At 53.1% G+C, this 17,559-nt stretch overlaps 2 protein-coding genes across 2 annotated transcripts in view; one reads left to right on the top strand and one right to left on the bottom strand.

Moving 5' to 3' along the window:
- FAM109A (family with sequence similarity 109 member A) lies at positions 502-16,102 on the top strand. The gene is given in 3 exon segments (XM_013982887.2): positions 502-706; positions 4,767-5,307; positions 5,310-16,102. Coding segments are annotated over 2 exon segments (657 nt in total). The 5' UTR covers positions 502-706; positions 4,767-4,791; the 3' UTR covers positions 5,451-16,102.
- CUX2 (cut like homeobox 2) overlaps positions 14,016-17,559 on the bottom strand; it is a 275,414-nt gene continuing 271,870 nt past the window's right edge. Inside the window, exon 22 of the mRNA XM_021073976.1 lies at positions 14,016-17,186. Coding sequence (XP_020929635.1) covers positions 16,394-17,186 — 793 coding nt within the window. The 3' untranslated portion in view covers positions 14,016-16,393. The remainder of the gene's footprint in view (positions 17,187-17,559) is intronic.

The following is a 17,559-nucleotide window of genomic DNA, read 5'->3' as shown; positions in this document are numbered from 1 at the left end:
AGAAATTTCCCTCTTCACCTCGGGCCGGGGGTAGGGTTGCAAGGCATCCTGTTCATATAGAAGAGTCCTATGTTGACTTTGCCGTGATGCCCGAAATGTCCCGTAATCAGCTTTTTTCAATAAATCACACGTTTTTGGCAGTTATATTTAAAATTGAGCTGGTGTTAAATTTGCTATATCTGGCAACCCTAGCCAGGGAGGAGCTCGAACTCAAGGCTAGGGCTTCAGCGAATGGTCACGCCCAGGACCCCGATGCTTTTTCTGGACGAATCCGCCCCCTATATCTACCCTGGAAGCGTGTTGTGTCTCAGGGATCCAACCTTTCTTCCAACAGGGCATTCCTGAGCCAGTTGCGGTTCCTTTAAGAGTGGTTTCAGGGGCGGTCCCACAGGGGCGTGGCGAATCCAGGGGGTGCGCCGGATCTGGGCTGGCCAATCCGGGAGTAGGGGACGAACTCGCGGCCGACCCAGCACCCGCGGGTTGGGAAGGGTTAAAGAGGCGCGTCGGTGGGTCGCGGACTGTCCGGCTGCCTCCGCCTCCTTCGGTCGGATCCCCGCTCTCCCGCGGCTGCGCCGGCTCGGCCGCCCGGGAAACAAAGCGCCACCGCGGCTGCGGCCACCGAGCAAGTCCCAGACCATGGCCGGGCGGTCCCCTGGCTCCGCGCCTCTAGTCCGGCCGTCGCCGTCGCCCTAGGCCGCGCCGCGAGGTAAGGCCAGCCTGGCGTAGTGGGGGTGGGGTGAGAGCTTTCGGGCGGACCTGAGAGGGGACGCGGGACCGGGCTCGGGCCGCCGTGGGCCTCGGGGTCCTCCGGCCTTCTGGGGAGACCTCTGCTGGGGATCTGTCCATTTGCAGTTCCACGCCAGTGGTAATTTGCCCATCAGGGACCCCAGCTGCAGGGGGCAAACTTGGCTGATGACTCTCCTGCCCAATAAGAGACCTCTGGGGGAACTCTGGGGAGGAGAGCTCCACTTGACTCCTACATTCTGGCGTTGACCACCCCATTTAGGACTCTGGCTGTCCTTTAAGGAACACACCACGTACAAAAGGAGAGAGAGCAGCTAGGAGCAATGGCCTGGGATGGCCGTCCTACCTGGAGTGCTTGTGGCCGCTGCCCAAGGCAGTGCTGCGCAGGAGCTCTTCGGGGTTCTCAACACGTTTTCCAGCCATACCTGCCACACCCTCTCTAACATGCCCACTGCTAGGGGACACTTGTGGCAGCTGGATCCAATCCCAGGCCCAGTGGTTTTGGCTTCTTTCCTTGAAATGAGCATCAAAATGCCATGCCTCAGTTCTAGGCAGTCTGTATCCCTGGAGGCCTGGAGCTAATTATTTTCTTTTGGACAATTCCTTGACTGAATGTTTACTACCTGCTCAGCATTTTGCAAGATGGCTCTTCAGGACTAATTTATTCAATTCCAAGAGGGGTGGATATTAATATTCTCACTTTATAGATGAGGCTGTGTTCTCAAGGTCCTCTAGCCTGGACTGGCAGAGGCAAGAACTTAGCCCTGGGATCAGAGAGGGGCTGGGTCGGTCCCCTCCAGCTTCCTGCCTGGCCAGGGACTGTTGAATCAGCAGCAGTGCTCACAGCGGACTCTGAACTTCTTGGAAAACTGTATGAGCACAGGGAGATAAGCCAGCTTGCCAGGCCCTCCCAGAGGCTGGAGCCTGTGTCCCTGCTGCCTCCTGCCTTCCCCGCCTTTCTTGTTGGGCAGGAGGAACCAGGGCCATCGGCAGAGGGGTCCTGTGCTGGCTGGTGACTTTGGGCTCCAGGTGGTGGGGGTGGTAGAAGGGGAGCTGCTGAGTATGAGGGAAATTGCTTTTCCTTTGGCCTTAAGAGGTGGTGAGGCTCCAAGAACAGTTCCTTTGGGCTGGTTGCCCACAGCATGCAATTCTAGGCACAGAATTGTACCTTCGGGTAAGTTGCTTAGCTCTCTTTGTCTCAGTTTCCACATCTATGAATGTGGGATGGGGAATGACTTCTCATGGGCCTGCTGAGAGATTTAAGTAGACAACCTTTCGATTCGTTCTACAGGTATTTGAGCACCAACTACATGCTAGGCACTAGAATTCAGACAAAGAACCCTGCCCTCCTAGAACAGGCAAAAATGACCCAGGTGATTTCAGGCAGTGACTGGGGGGCGCCTTCTTGAGGAGGTGATAGTCAAGCTGAAACTGAAGGATGAGGAGTTGGCCACATGAGATATGGGAAAGGCATTCTAGGCAGAGGGAATAGCCAGGGCAAAGGCCCTGAGGTGGGAATATGTCTGGTGTGTTTGAGGAATAGCAGGGAGACCAGGGTGGCTAGAGACAAGTGAGTAAAGGGGAAAGCGAGAGAGCAAGGGCAGTTGGAATTCAGGGGGGAAGAATGAATTTTATGCTGAGAGAAGTAGGGAGCCATGGGAGGTTTTAGAGTTGGAGAGAGGGTATGATTTGGTTTAGTTTTAATAGGATCCCTCTGTGAGGAATGGATCCTCTGTGGGGGCAGGGGAGGTGCCTAGGAAGGCGTTATGATCTTACCCTGAAGAACATGGACAAAAGGAGGGGCAAGGGTGGAGGCAGGGAGACTGGTGAAGAGGCTACTGTAGCTGTCCGGGCGAGCTATGATGGGGGCCTAGAATGGGACGTGGCCATGAGCAGAGGTTAGGCTGCTGATTTGGAAGAGGTTGGAGCAGGCTTGACAAGTGAGCCAATGTGGAGGTGGCAGGAAACCAAGGGCCTTTTGCTGAGACAAAGCACTGAGGGGAACATTTGGAGGCTGAGAAGAACGTCATCAGCCATGTACCATGCTGGCACTGTGCTCAGGACGTAGTCACTGTCTTCACAGCAACCCCTACTTAGATGCTATTATGATCCCATTTTACAGATGTGGAAACAGAGGCCCATAGAGGCTTAAAGCTTGCCTGGGGTCACACAGCCTGGACACTGCAGAGCTGACATTTGAATCCAGAGAAGAGCAAGCTGAAACCAGAACTGGGCAGAGGGCAGGGAAGTGAGCAGTGGCCTGAGAGGTAGGAGGGAAATGGGGCAAGTTGGGTGAGTGGTTTCTGTGAGAAGTGGGGTCCATCTGGGAGTTGTTGGGGGTTGGGGAAGAATCCCTCCCATTTTGCAGAGAAAGAAACTGAGGCTCAGAGAGGGGAAGCCCATGCCGGAAGTCACACAGCTCAGAGAGGCAGGGCAGGGATTAAACACTCTGAGTCTTTAGAGTTGTGGCCTTGGCCCAGCTGCTAGGTCAGGACAGGCTGATAATCAGCCTAAATCACAGCTCACGTTGCCTCATCCAGAAAGCCTTTCTTGACTGCGTAGGCAAGTGAGATGAGGTGGACTGGCTGGGAGCAATTGCCTTGTCCACCCTGGGTCAGCCCCATTGTGGCCAGCTGCTCCCAGGAAAGCCACTACCCCTACCTCATTCCTCCAGGTCTTCAGTGAGGCACTGCCCAGGTTGGGGAACAAACATTAACTGAGCACATGCTGCATTCCAGGGACTTTGAATAATGTGGCCACTGCCCTATGTAGAGTGAGCTTTTGAAGCAGGAGCATGAGGTGTGTCTGCAGGGTGGCCATGCTGGAGACCCTTGTGCCATTTCCTACTAAGTCCTACCTGGCCTGTGTTGTCCCATCATATACTCCTTGGGGAAAATGGAAAAATCATTGTGGCCAAGGGCATAGATTCCTCTACTTCAAATGGGCTCACACTGCTCTCGCCCTACTCTTCCCTGTAAGTGTGGGCCAAGCTCTGGGCTCTTTATCTGGATTATTTTGTAACAGACTTTTCTGCCACTCCGACTGCATCTCCCACCCCTCCCCTTCCTCATTCTGCTCTAGCCTCACCAACTTCCTCAAGCATACCAGCTGGTTCCTACCTCAGGGCCTTTGCACTTGCTATTCCCTCTGCCTGGCATGTCCCTCATCTCCTTCAGATTTCTGCTCAGTTGTCACCTTTTCAGTATAATCTTTCTTGATACCCTTTCAAAATCAAACACTCCTCTTGTCCTTATCACTCCTGAACCCCTCCCTGTCTTTTCCACAGCACTTAAGACCATCTGGCAGACTCTTTTATGATTTGTTAACTGTCTGCTCCCTTCACCTGCCTCTAGCACATCAGCACCAGGAGGGCAGCAACCCTTTCCATCTTGTTTACTGCTCCATACCTAATGCCTCGAACAGTGCCTGGCACGCAGTAGGTGCTTAATGAATGTTTGATGGATGAAGTCCCTACTATTCTCTGAAATAGGTTCATATCCCCATCTCATGGATGGGCAAATCAAAGCTGCATTATGAAATCAGCAGAGCTGGTCTGGTACCCAGGGATGATGGAAATAGCAGTGCCTGAAATGAGGCCTGGATTGGATTTTCAGTTCCGCCCAACTTGCTTTGTGACCGTGGGCAAATGACTACCTCTGTATACTTTGTTTTCCCATCTGTCAAATGGGCGAACGCTAGTCCTTGCAACTTAAGGTTTGTTTTGAGATTAAATGAGCTAATACATACCAAATGCTTGGCATGCACTAGGAATCCTCAACATTATTTTGGGGAGGTAGGACAGCAGGAGAGTTACCAGCCTGGCTTCTGGGGCCAGTAAGACCTGGGTGTGAGTCTTGGCTCTGCTCCTGAAGAGCTATATGCGCTTGGGCAAGCTGTTCTGCTCTTGGAGCCTTAGTTTCCTCCTCTGAGATGGGGAATGATGAGTGTTATGAACCGAGGGGTGCTGTGAGGCCATCTGAGGCGGTGGCCTTGTGAATAACCAGCGCCCTGGTGGGGTCCAGGCCCCGAGCCCCCGCAGGCCCCGCCATGAAGCTGAACGAGCGCAGCCTGGCCTTCTACGCCACGTGCGATGCCCCGGCCGACAACGCGGGCTTCCTGTACAAGAAGGGCGGCCGGCACGCGGCCTACCACCGCCGCTGGTTCGTGCTGCGCGGCAACATGCTCTTCTACTTCGAGGATGCCGCCAGCCGCGAGCCCGTGGGCGTCATCATCCTGGAGGGCTGCACCGTGGAGCTGGTGGAGGCCGCCGAGGAGTTCGCCTTCGCGGTGCGCTTTGCCGGGTCCCGGGCCCGCACCTACGTACTGGCGGCTGAGAGCCAGGCCGCCATGGAGGGCTGGGTGAAGGCGCTGTCGCGGGCCAGCTTCGACTACCTGCGCCTGGTGGTGCGCGAGCTGGAGCAGCAGCTGGAGGCGGTGCGCGCGGGCGGCCGCCCACCCCTGGCCCCCCGACCCCGCGCCCTCCCGCCCAAGGAGAACGGCTGTGCGGTCTGGAGCGCGGAGCCCCCCGCCACCCCGCGGCCGCCGCCCCTGCCTCCCTGCCCGCCCCGCCACTGCCGCCCCGCCGGCGGGCCTCGGTGCCCAACGGGCCTCTGGACTCGGTCCCTTTCACCCAGCTGCACGAGTGGTACGGACAGGAGGTCAGGGCGCTGAGGAGCCAGTGGCTCAGGAGCCAGGCCCAGCTCTGAGGATGGGGTGAGGGCCTGAACTGCGGGGTAGTGGTTAAGGCCAGCCTTGAGTCAGCAGGGGTCCTGGTTCTGGTGCCACTCCAGCCCCAGACCTTGCTTGGACAAGCCCAGCCCTGAGACTCTGGGGGACCTGGTCCTGAGGGAAGGAGTGGCCAGGGTCGGCCCTCAGGTCCCTGCCCGACCTGCTTTTGGAGACTCAGGCTCTGAGAAGACGCTGAGTTCTGAGGAGTACTCTGGGACCTCAGAGGAGTAACTCAGAGAAAGCCCACCTTGAGGGGGCCATCGTGTCCCGTTCTCAGGAGAATCCAGACCCGGAATGAGCCTCAAGCAGCTGGAGGGCTGGTTTCATGGGAACTGTAGCCCCAAACCCAGACCTGCAGGTGCCCTGGTCTCCTGGCTGGGAGTCACCCAGGGAGGCTTGTTGCTAGCAGCAGGCCTCGGCTGGGGTGACTGGGACATACGGGGATCTGTGGCTTGGAAGGCACGTGCCCAGTCAGCCGTGGTGCGGAGGCTCCAGACTGGGCCTCCAGTGGACAGAGAGGAGGCGGGGTTGTGCTACACAGCATCTGGGCCTGACCTCCTTTTGCCCCCAGGGCCCGCCAGAGGAGCAGCCTGGCTCCTGGCCACCTGCCTGCCTCCAGAAGCAGCAGGTGCAGAAGGCAGCACAGGCCTGGGTTTTCCTGTGAGATCAGTACCGCGAGATCGCCTGGTCCCCAGGGCTTCTCACCTGGAGTGAGGCTGAGGCAGGACTTTACCCTGGGGCCTCAGCCAGGTCTTGAGGTGGTGCTCTGGGCACAGTAGTGGCCCTCTGGCCGTGGGCCATGTCTGTGTTCCTGTGAGAGTGCTCACACTCTCCCTACACTCCTTAACCACATCTTTCACCCCCAGCCTGGGGTGGCGCCTCTCAGGAGGTCACCTGACCATGTCCAGTCCTGGACTGGACAGCTTTGGCCTGAGCTGACTTTCTAGCAGGTTCCCTCAGGGAGGAGGGGCCACGAGCTGACTCAGAGCCTAGAAAGGGCCCAGATGCCAATCTGATAGGGGCAAAGAAATAGCTGAGAAGCCATGTTTGGCTTCTAGAACCCTCTTCCTCTTTCACAGCCCCTCTCTGAGCTCACAGACTCAGCCCTCCTCTCAGCCATAATATTCCAAGAGGGAGACCAGGTCTTACTTTGTTTCGAGACCAACTTCTGTTTCACTCTTTTCACTCACCACAGTGGCCATTCTTCATCCAGGGAGAATCTTGGGGGCCCTGGGGTACCCTTGACCCTCCACCTGGGTCATGTTTACAGTCCTCAGTGCCCCCACATGGGGACCCCCCTGAGGATACCTCCACTTCAATCTTTATTTCCCCAGGTTCCTTCTTGGTGACAGACTCAGCTCTTGATCCCTTTCTGCTGCCTTTGGGGACCCTGAGCACGGGGAAGAATGGGGGTGCTGTCTGTGTCTGCAGTCACCAGCTCACTGCTGGCTCAGTTGACTGGGGCTTCAATTTTAATTTAATTTTAATACTTAGGGTGTTCCCCCCCATCCCCCACAGCAACAAAGCTTGGTATTTCACTACTTTGGTTTTTCATTGGCTGGTGGGAAGGGTTAGGGTGCCCTGGTCTGGGCTTGGCCAGTGGGGGAGGGGGTGCTAGTTGGCTCTCTCCCCAGGGAGAGGGCAGGAGGCCTTGGTTGGAGACAGGCACCTCAAGGATGCCACCTGGTTCTCTGCCTTCTCCCTGGCAAGCCTCTGGGGCTCTTGGGTACACTTCCCAACCCCCCTTCCTCATGCCTTGAGTGGTGGGGGTGGGGATGGCAGCTCTCATCTGTAGGCTCTAGGTCTCAGGGTGTTGGGAATGGCCCGGTGCCCCTGTCCTGGCCAGACCCAGCTGTGGGGTGAGGTGTTGGCCTCAGTCCTGTGTAAGTTTACAAGCTCTAAAGGTACAATCCCCCTCCACCCCCCACCAAAGCACAACATGGGGTCAGGCTGCTTCTGGAGTTGGGTGCTGGAGAGCTATCGGGCAGCCGGGGAGAAGGATATAAAGGCTAAAATAAAGTGTATCAAGTAATGGCTGGTTATATCAGTTTTTTTCCCCATCAAAATCCTTGATTGATTTGCCTGGCAGAGCCGGGAGCAGGCCCTACACGAGAAGTGACTAGTGTGTGCTGAGTGCTCTCTGTGGCCAGGCACATCTTACAGCCTCTTCTGGCAGATACTGGCCGCCTTCTGGGATGAGAAACTGAGGCTCAGAGTGCTTAAGAAATCTGCCAAGCTCATACAGCTGTCAAGTGTCAGAACTGTAAACCTCTGGAATCCTGTGAAGAAGGGAGAGCCTTTAAGATGAATATGAGGAAATGGAGGCCTAAAGTTCCTTTTCAGAGGGGAGAAAGCAGAGGGGAAGGTGAGGATGTGAAAGTCACCTGTGGGCTGAAGTCCTGACAGTTGGGAGAGATGCCAAAGGGAAGAGACAAAACCTGGCTCTTGTCACAGATCAGTTCCTGGTGGCTGCCTCGGGGCCTGAGTGAGGAGGATTCTGGCACCCATGCTAGTTGAGAGGGAAATATCCTGTGACTAATTAGTGATGTCTGCCGTGAGAGGGTGGATGGTGGCAGTGTTTAGGCTGTATATCTGTTATCTCTGACTCATCGACTATATTTGCTGGGCTAATGGGAAGGGGCTAGCCCAAGGTCCTCAATGTGGATCCAGACCTTGGTCATATGTCTCTTGCCAGCATGGAAAAATCAGGCATGTTCAGGAAAATGTGGCTTAGGATGAGTAATGTGCAGTCCTCGGTCTGCAGAACAAGTTCAGAGAACAAGAAAGATACCAAGGTCAGGGAAGCTTGCTACTCGTGAGCATTCAGACCATGCTGAGTAATTCCTTCTTCTGGGCCCCCAGCTGACAGAGGCTGGGGAAGTGCCTCCCCACACAGGCCGAGTCAGGGTGCTGCCTGTGGCGTTTGTGATGGTGGCCACAGCAGGGCCTGGGGCACAGAACGGGGGGAAAGAGCAGGAGAGACAGCCCCAAAAGGGAGGGTCACAGGTAGCCCTCACCTGCCAGGCTTCTTAAGAATGTTTCCTGGTGAAGGGGGTGGGTGGGGGACACGTCAATCTGTGCCTAGTGTTGTGCATCCACCTGCTAATAGTGTTTCCTCCTGACCTGGGGGGAGGTGTCAGGACACGTGCCTAAGGAAGATCACAACATCCCAGGAGCATGACAAAGTTGAGGAAGTTGTCTTCACCCCAGCAGTCTCTGGGGGCCATTGTTTGTGTTCAGAAGGAACATTCTGAGAAGCTGCTTAGGGTAGGGGATGAGACCCTCAAAAAAGGTCAGTCAGGTCCGAAGTTAGGAGCTAGCTCCCTGCGCATCATCTACCCACCCTAAATAATCAGTCACATCCTATCAGTTGTGCTACTACCATTTGATTGACAGGGACTGGCTAACCTTGAGCTGCTGTGTTGGAGGGTGGCGAGTGAAATGAGTGGAGGGCGTCAACTGCATGGTGATGGATGACAACTAGATTTGTGGTGTTGATCACTTTCAGTGTATACAGGTGTAGAATTAGAATGCTGTACACTGGAAACAGTATTTGTAAAAAGTTACATACATACATAGAGAAAGGAATGGCTGTGTGACCTTATTTTGGCCAATGACATGTGAGTGGAAGGGTCTTCTTGCTTCTAAAAAGAGAGACACAATGAAGAGTTCTTCATTGTTCTCTGGGAGTTAAGTTACCTCTGATCCCTGGAGCTGTAGCAGCCATCCTGTGATCATGAAGTAGGCCGCACTAAGGAAAATATCCCATGCTGAATTTAGCACACGCTTGAAAATATCCTTGAACTGCTCAGTCAATGGATCTGAGAACCTGCCCTTCTTCTGGAGGTCTTGTTATTTGAGGTAATAAATGTTTAAAGCTTTGAGGGGGACTTTTTTGTTATTTGCAGTCAGAGGCTTGCTAATGGATAAGCTTGAGCAACTGCAGCTGCTCCCTTTAAGGCGCATGGCTCTGGGTAGCCAACCATAGACAGGGCTGTTGTCAGCTCACTGGGGTGAAGGTTAGGGCTAGAGTGAGATCCTTTGGGGCATGAGAAGGCCCACTGATTTCCTCAACTTTTCCCTGGATGCCTTTCATCTCTCCTCTTCTGAGTGAACGACTATTGAAAGACTAGCACTCCCCACCCCCACTTCTGCCCAGCACCTTTTATGCTCCCAAACAGGGCTGTTTTGTCCCTGCTCTGGCTAGATCTGGAGCCCAATGTCCACCCCCCCAAGGTCTCTCCAGATCATCTTACACAAAAGGCCCTGCCACTTGCCCCAGTTTCTAAAACTGAAGCATCCAAAATGGAACTATTCCATGGCGGTCAACTGATAAACACTTAAGACCAGCTACAGATTTTGCATTTACTGATAAAGACTTAAAAAGGTGGGCCCATGAACTGTTTTTTCTTTAGGTTTTCAAATTGGTTGCCTGCTCCTGACAGAGGGGTCAGAGCTTTCTCAGCTTGGTCTCCCCAGACGTGGGACCACAGCTGTGTCTGTTCTTGCCACCGCCACTGCCCTCCCTTCATTGTCCAGGGGCTCTGTTATTATTTCTCTAGTTATGGGGCCGAGAAATCCTGGGGCAGCACACCCAGGTCCCCCAGACTGCAACTCCTTGAGAGCAGGGACAGGTCTGCTTCCCATGTGCCCCCAGGGCCTGGCACAGTACCCAGCACAGATATGTTAAAAATCACCTCCCGTGCACACTCAGCTCACATGATTCTACCCTCCCTGACCATGGCTGCTTGGGCAGGAGTTGGTCCTTAGACACAAGCTGAGCCAATCAGGGTCCTGAGAATTTTGAATTGGGGAGGGGTTGAGGGTGGGTGAATGGACTAAGCTGGGAATGAGGTGGCCTTAGAGAGAGAACTCGTGGCTCAAGATAAGAATATGCAGTGTCCCAAAGCCTTTGGATTTTCACAAGATTCCTCTGGATGGTCTCAATAAACTGTTTGTAACTTTTTTTTTTGGCTTCCCTGCGGCATATGGAAGTTTGCTGGCCAGGGATCAGATCCAAGCTGCAATTGCAACCTATGCGGCAGCTGCGGCAACGCCGGATCCTTTAACCCACTGTGCCTGGCTGGGGATCGAACCTACAACCTGGTGCTGCAGAGAAGAAACTGATCCCATTGTGCCACAGCAGGAACTCCTGTTTGCACATGTTTAAGTGGATCACAATTTCTTTCAACGCAACAACAACCGATGTGAAAACACCCAGTGAATATTTGTTCTGTACTCCTATTCTCTTCTGTTTTACCAGGGCCTGGCGCACACACTGGGGCCAAATAAAACAAAATGAATTAAAACTACCTCCCACTTACTGATAGATGATGGCTATTTCTTTAAAATGCAGGAGTTCTGGGTCTGTAGGTTGCGGGAGGACCCAGGAATCTGCACTTTTTTGGGGGAGGGGCGCACTTGAGCATATGGAGGTTCCCAGACTAGGGGTTGAATCAGAGCTGCAGCTGCCAGCTTATGCCACAGCCACGGCAACCCCAGATCCCCAACCCACTAAGCAAGGCCAGGGATCGAACCCATGTCCTTATGGATTCTAGTCGGGTTTGTTACTGCTGAGCCACAACGGCAACTCCTGGAATCTGCATTTACCCTAACCCCAACCCTAAGAATAAAAGGGATTTTAGAACCACAGTTCAATAAATCTTTTTTTTTTTTTTTGTCTTCTAGGGCTGCACCCGTGACATATGGAGGTTCCCAGGCTAGGGGTCCAATTGGAGCTGTAGCCGCTGGCCTACGCCACAGCCACAGCCACGCCAGATCTGAGCCGTGTCTGCGATCAACATTACAGCTCACAGCAACGCTGGGATCCTTAACCTGCTGAGCAAAGCCAGGGATCGAACCCGCAACCTCATGGTTCCTAGTCGGATTCGTTAACCACTGAACCACAACGGGAACTCCTTCAAAGGATCTTGTAAGGCAGCGTGGTTGCCAGCCTCCCTGATGGCCCCTGGTGATTCTTGCCTCTGGGGTCCACACCCTTGTGTAGTCCCTTCCACACTAAATGACACAAGCCGAGAAGATACTATGGAAGCAACAGTGGGGATTCCAGATCCAGATTATGGAAGACACTGCAGACTCTGCCTTGCTCACTCTTAGCTGTCATGTTTTGAGGACACTTAGGCAGCCCCGTAGAGGAGGCCATTTGCAGAGGCCATTTGGGGGGCATCTGCTCGCCCCCCATCTGAGTATGCCTTTGTGGCAGTGGATTCTCCAACCCAGGAAAAGCCTTCAGATGACTGCAGCCATGGGGCTGACAGCTTAACTGTAGCCTCTTGAGAACTGGGAGCCAGAACCATTCAGCCAAGCCACTCCCAAATTCCTGACCCACAGAGGTTGCGGTTGCGAGATAAATGTTTATTGTTTTAAGTCACTATGTTTTGGCAGTAATAGACAACAAACAGGTAGATAGTACTTTGATCATGCCCATTTTACAGATAAGGAAACATTAAAGGAGTTTCATTAAAGGGTCCTCAGGTTACCTGATAGTAGAGAGTGAAACCCAGGCCAGGAAGCATTTAGTTGTGTTTACTAACTATACCCTACAGGGAAGGTCACAGACCATGAAAGAGGTCAATTATTTTACCCCTCTCATCGTTGGCCAAGATCACTTAGGATGGTGGTCCCTGCCCCATCCTCACAGCTTTGGGGTTTGGTAGGGTGGCTTCAGCCTCCTGGGTGCCTGCAAAACAAGACACACCCTGTGCTCTGGAGCTCCTGGCCTTTAGATTGTTTTCTAGAATAGACACCTCAGGGGTCATGAGCCAGTCAGCCAGGTGAGGTGTGGCTTATCCATTCACCAGGAGGTGATGGGAGGTGGGGCTGCTGGCCCTGTGAGGAGCTTAACTAGGGGGACAAGGAGGGGAGGGGTGGGAAGCAAGAACCGCAGAGGCTTGAAGTCAGGGTCTGCACTGGGAGTGGGCCTGCTGCTCTGGTCTGGCCTGCCATCTTCCTAGGCCAATGCAACCTCCTAAGCTCCTAGAAGTGCAAGTCTGGCCACAGCAACCCCCTGCCTAACACCCCCCATAGCTCCCCAGCTCTCCTCAGGAGAAGGGCCTATTTCCCACCATGCCCCAGGGGGCTTCATGCTGTGGCCCTGTCTGGCTTCTTCCTTCTACCCTCACCTCAAATTCCAGCTTCCTCTGGACTGGTTTCCTCATACCCTTGTCCCCTGGCTTGCCAGCTCTCCCTTCTACCCACCTCTTATGCTTCTCCTCTAACTCCTATGGTCTTTCAGGTAAGCTGTTTCCTCCTCCAAGAAGCCTTCCAGGACTCATGCTCTCGATGATATTTCTGCCATTGAAGCACTGAACACACAGTAGGTACTCAATTCATACTTATCACCTGGATGAATGGTCGCTAAATTGCCCCCAGCTCAGCTCTTTGCTCTCCTCTGACCCCTCATCTAAACCTGCCTCTGCCTGCAAGGCCTTTCTTCCTTCTCATTTCTTTTGGTCTCTCCACTCCCTACTCTCCCATGGTCCCTAGTTCAGAATTCCACATTTCTGTGTTTTTGTTGCATTGTCCACTCCAGATGGGCAGCAACTACAGACACAATGTCTGTATCCACTGAGGAAAAACTGAGACGATCGGAAGGTTTCCAAATAAAGAGAAAAAGTCTGTCTTGCGATGCCACGTGCCCTTGGCTCATGGGTGAGTAATGTTTAAGGCCACTTGGAGAACTCTCTTGAGATTACTGATCAAGAAAAAACAAACCTCCTGAGGCTTGATGAACAGAGAGACTCACTATCATGGGTTGAAAGAACCCCACTCCCACTCACAAAATCAGTAAGTAACACTGAGCCTTTATGTGCCCCACACTGGCTTATGCGTTTTACATGCATCATTTTTCCTGATAATGACCTTTAGAGTTGTGCTACCCTCATTTTACAGAGAGGGAGACTGAGGCCCTAGTTATACATCTGGGAAAGGGGCACTGCTGTGTTTGTCACCAGGAAGTCCCTCCTGGCATTTTTCCATCAGGAGGCCTGGGGACACCCGCCACTCACGCCCTCCACTGAGGTGGGCAGAGCTTGTAAACTGGCTGGCCTTAGGCCCAAGCCCATGGGTCCAATTGGGGCAGGGCATGATTTTGGCTCCCAGAGACTAACCAGCTTCCACCTGTTGAAATGCGTGGAAAGTGATTCCAATCCTTCCATCTTTCATTGTTGGAGCCCACAGCACAACTGCCAACCAAGATGTCCACAGGACCTGGGCAGGGGGCACAGGTGTGGACCAAGGAACATCACAGGCACGTGACCTAATGGAGTGGCCCCTCCTCAGCTTCCTGTTGTCACACTGCGACTTGAGCCCAGTGTAGCCAGATCTTAACGGTTTTTCCAGTGAAGCTGGTAATTGCAATTTTTAGGTGACAAGCCCCCACATTTTATCCGTGGCAAATGAATTTTAAAAAGTTTTTAAAAATATCACTTTATAAAACACTTGAGGGCCAGATCTGACCCCCAATTTGTACCCCCAGCTCCAGGACAAAGCAAGCAGGAGACCCAGACATTATTATACAATTCTGTATTGAGCGACGTGTTTATTACAGAACGTGTTCCTTTTTTTTTTTTTTTAATTTAAACAAAGTTCATCAATCTCTCATAGAAACGGTTTTGTGGGTTTTTGTTCTGTTTACCGTTATAGGACGTGAACCTGACAAAGTTGTTCACGGGTCTGCTAGCTTTAAGTACAACAGGATTTCCGCGTTCAAAAGACTATACTAAGTGCTTAATCAAATCCCGTCACACAAAAGCCAGATTTAGTCCTCTAACAACTGCAGTCTGCATGTAAGCCTGGATTTCAATGTTGTGTGGGTTTCAACAGTAAAAAGTGGTGTGTCCCCCATGGGTGCCTTAATTGGGACAGGGCAGCGGTGGCTAAAGGGAGATGTTTCATTTGTTCCAGATTTGATGACTCTGAAAATTGGTCACTGTTTCCTATTGTCAAAATACAAAAATACCTTCATCTGGATAAAAATGTATACAGTGGAAAACTCTTCAATGCATAGCCTGGGTGTATGGAAAAGGAGGTTTTTCCTGCAGGGTTTGCGTTGCTCTTCATTGACTGGTGTGGAGACTGCAGCCTGGGCTGGGTGCATGAGAGTTGAGATTTCTGGAACGGCCCTCAACTGTCCCCTTCTGGTCACTGGATTTTGTTGGCCTGAGTTCCGAAATGTTCGCTGTATCCTTGAAACCCCCAGGCATTGGGTTGGCACCACTATGACCACCTTTTCATCGTCATTCTTGATTCAGCTGCAAAGTCACCCAACTCAGCTTCCCCACAGAGTTTGAGAAAAATAAAAGAAACAGTAAAATAAAAATGGGGAGAGGAGTTCCTGCTGTGGTGCAATAGGATTGGTGTCTCTGCTGCGTCATGACGCAGGTTCGATCCTTGGTCTAGCACAGTGGGTCAGGTCGCCACACTGTGGCACAGGTTGCAATGGTGGCTCGGATCTGATCCCTGGCCTGGCAACTCCACATGCCACGAGATGGCCAAAAAAATGAAAAAACAAAAAACCAGGAGAGAGTCAACAGCCACTATGGTGGCTGTTCCATTCAAATTGGGAACTCTCTCCCTAGAAACCAGGACAACGAAGATGCTGGAGGGAGGGCTTCTCTGAGTTGGGGTTTAAGTCTCCATTCCCCAAAACGTCACGTGTTAGAAGGCGGGAGGATGGACTTGGAGATCGGGATATGGTGGTCATGCTGTGGTCAATCAACCTTTTAGCTTCATTCTTCATAAACTTGGAGGCGCAGACACCTTCCAGAAAGCACCAGTCAACTTGAGAAAGAAAATGGTGAGAAGGGGAGCTGGGGTCTCTAGTTGAATGAATCTACTTTTTGGTGCCCGGTGCTGAGCTGGGTGCTTGTTAGATGACCAACGCTGCTGTTTTCTCAAAACACGAGGAGGGGAAGGTGGCAGCCACAGTCCTGCTCTGGAAAGCCAGTGGGGAAATTTCCTGTGTGTGGCCACGATTCAGGTTGGGGAATGGGGTCACTCTAGTTTAAGTGCCACCCTCCGATCGCCTGCACCCCGCCCCCCAATCTGGCTTTCCAAAGGATTCGGAAGCACATCTTGTCTACAGATGGATGAGATGGATGTCCAGCCCCCACGGTCCACAGGTTTCTGACTAGAGGGAGTGTAGCAGTTTGTCTTATGCCATGTTACATCTCGGGATGGCCGGCCACAGCCCACATCTCTATAGCATTTATAACGGCAGGGGACATTCTGTCATCATGGTTGCAAAACAGACCACCAGAATGAAACACATCCTCAACGGCATCAAGGTTTTCATTTAGAGTCTTTTGGACTTTCTTTGTTCAACACGGTCTCTGGAAGGGCAGTAGCAATGCACTGTGTCTCACAGACGTGGGAAAAAACCGCGGTTCAAAGGTTATCTAAATTTTGGTCAGTCTTAGAGTGTTTTGTGATGGCTTTGAACAAATTGTCTCCTTTTAATCTCATCTAGTGGCAAAAATGACACAACTTCAGTGTATACTTCGCAACAGTTGTGACAGCATCCTGATTTTATAACTCTCTGTAATATCAAAAGAGCATCGGCTGGGAATAAATTCCAAAGGATCCTTTATTAAAATATCTAAAAGAGGTCTATAAATATTTATTTATTTTTCTAAAAGAGTTTGGAGTTTCCAGGTGAAAACGTGGCGCCACTTTGCTTCTGCTGCTGCAGGAGGCCAGGGTGGAGAAGAGGGTGCCCCCTGGGGCAGGGATGCTGAAAAGAGGAGGCAGAGGCACCTGCCCCAACCTGCTCTCTCATTTCATAGAACTAGGATTACAACAAAAGACAAAAGGCATGACACTGCTGTCCAAGTTTCCATGCCGCCCTGTCTGGAGAGGGAGGGAGGGAAGGCGGCCCCCAGGTGTGCCCCTCGCCCGCACCTTAGAACTCCCACTCCAGGGCTTCCTCCCGATTAGCAGCCCTTTCTAGCCGGTAGATGATGCTGTTCAGGTTGGCCATCTTCTCGTGCCGCCGCTGCAAGTTGGGGTTCACCTTGGTGCTGGGGTGCAAGGCCCCGGCTGTGTCGGCAGTGGGGCTGGCACTCGGCACTTTGGCAGGGGTGGTGCCGGGCGGGGATGGGGAGATGGGGGCTGAAGAGGAGGGGACAGGTGACACGGACATCATGAGGCCTGGCGAGGAGGCAGCCGAAGGCGAGTTCAGTGACACCTCTAGGCTGCAGCGCGAGGACTCCGAGGCCGACTTGAAGCTTAGAGGGTCCGGGTGTAGCCGCTCCCCGCCCTCGCCCTCCTGGAGGGGCTGGAGCGAGGGGCAGGCTGAAGTGGTCCCGCCTGGAAGGAGGAGCCCTGGGGCTGCTTGTGGGAGTCCGCCATCACCCAGAGGGTCAGGAGGCACCTCTTTGGGGGAAACTTGGCCTTTGTCCGGCTCCCTTGAGTCCTGGCTGCCCGCCTCTTCCTCAGCATCCTCAGTCTGTTCCTGCTTAATCCTCACCTGGGCCTTGTCCTGGGTGGGCAGGGCTGTGAAACTCTCCTTGGGACCCTCCTGAAGCTTCAGTTCCTTCACAGGGGGCTTCTGGTCCTCAGCTTCAGAGTCAGGACTCTGTGGGGTGGGGTCTGGGTGGGAGTGGCCTGACGGTAGGATGCCAGGACCCCCACTGGGGTCAAGGTCTGGTTCCTCTTGGGTCCCCTCCACCAACATCTCCCGGCGCATCCGGGACCTGAGGCAGAGACGTCGGTGAGCAAGGAGCTGGGCAGACCAGCTAACCCTGGAGTCAAATCACATGAGCACCGTTTTGACCCCACCCACTTCCTGCGGCATCTCTAGGCACTAACTTTCTTCATGTGCAGCAACTTAGGCCTCTCAACAACCCTATAAGGTAGGTGCTATTATCCCCATTTCACAGAGAAGGAAACAAAGCTCAGAGATGTGTGAATGGCCCAGGTCACACAGCCAGTAAGTGGCAGAGCCAGGACTTAAACTCAGGACTGTTGGATTCCAAAGCTCACAATCTAGACCAGTACAGTAGTCACTGGTCACATGTGGCTCTCTCACTGATAGAATTTTTTTGTATTGGTTATATGTTGAGATGG

The sequence above is a fragment of the Sus scrofa genome, chromosome 14 (assembly GCF_000003025.6).
Source record: "Sus scrofa isolate TJ Tabasco breed Duroc chromosome 14, Sscrofa11.1, whole genome shotgun sequence".
NCBI classification, from domain to species: Eukaryota; Metazoa; Chordata; class Mammalia; order Artiodactyla; family Suidae; genus Sus; species Sus scrofa.
The sequence above is the reverse complement of the archived record's forward strand: the minus strand, read 5'-3'. Positions and strand labels throughout refer to the sequence as shown.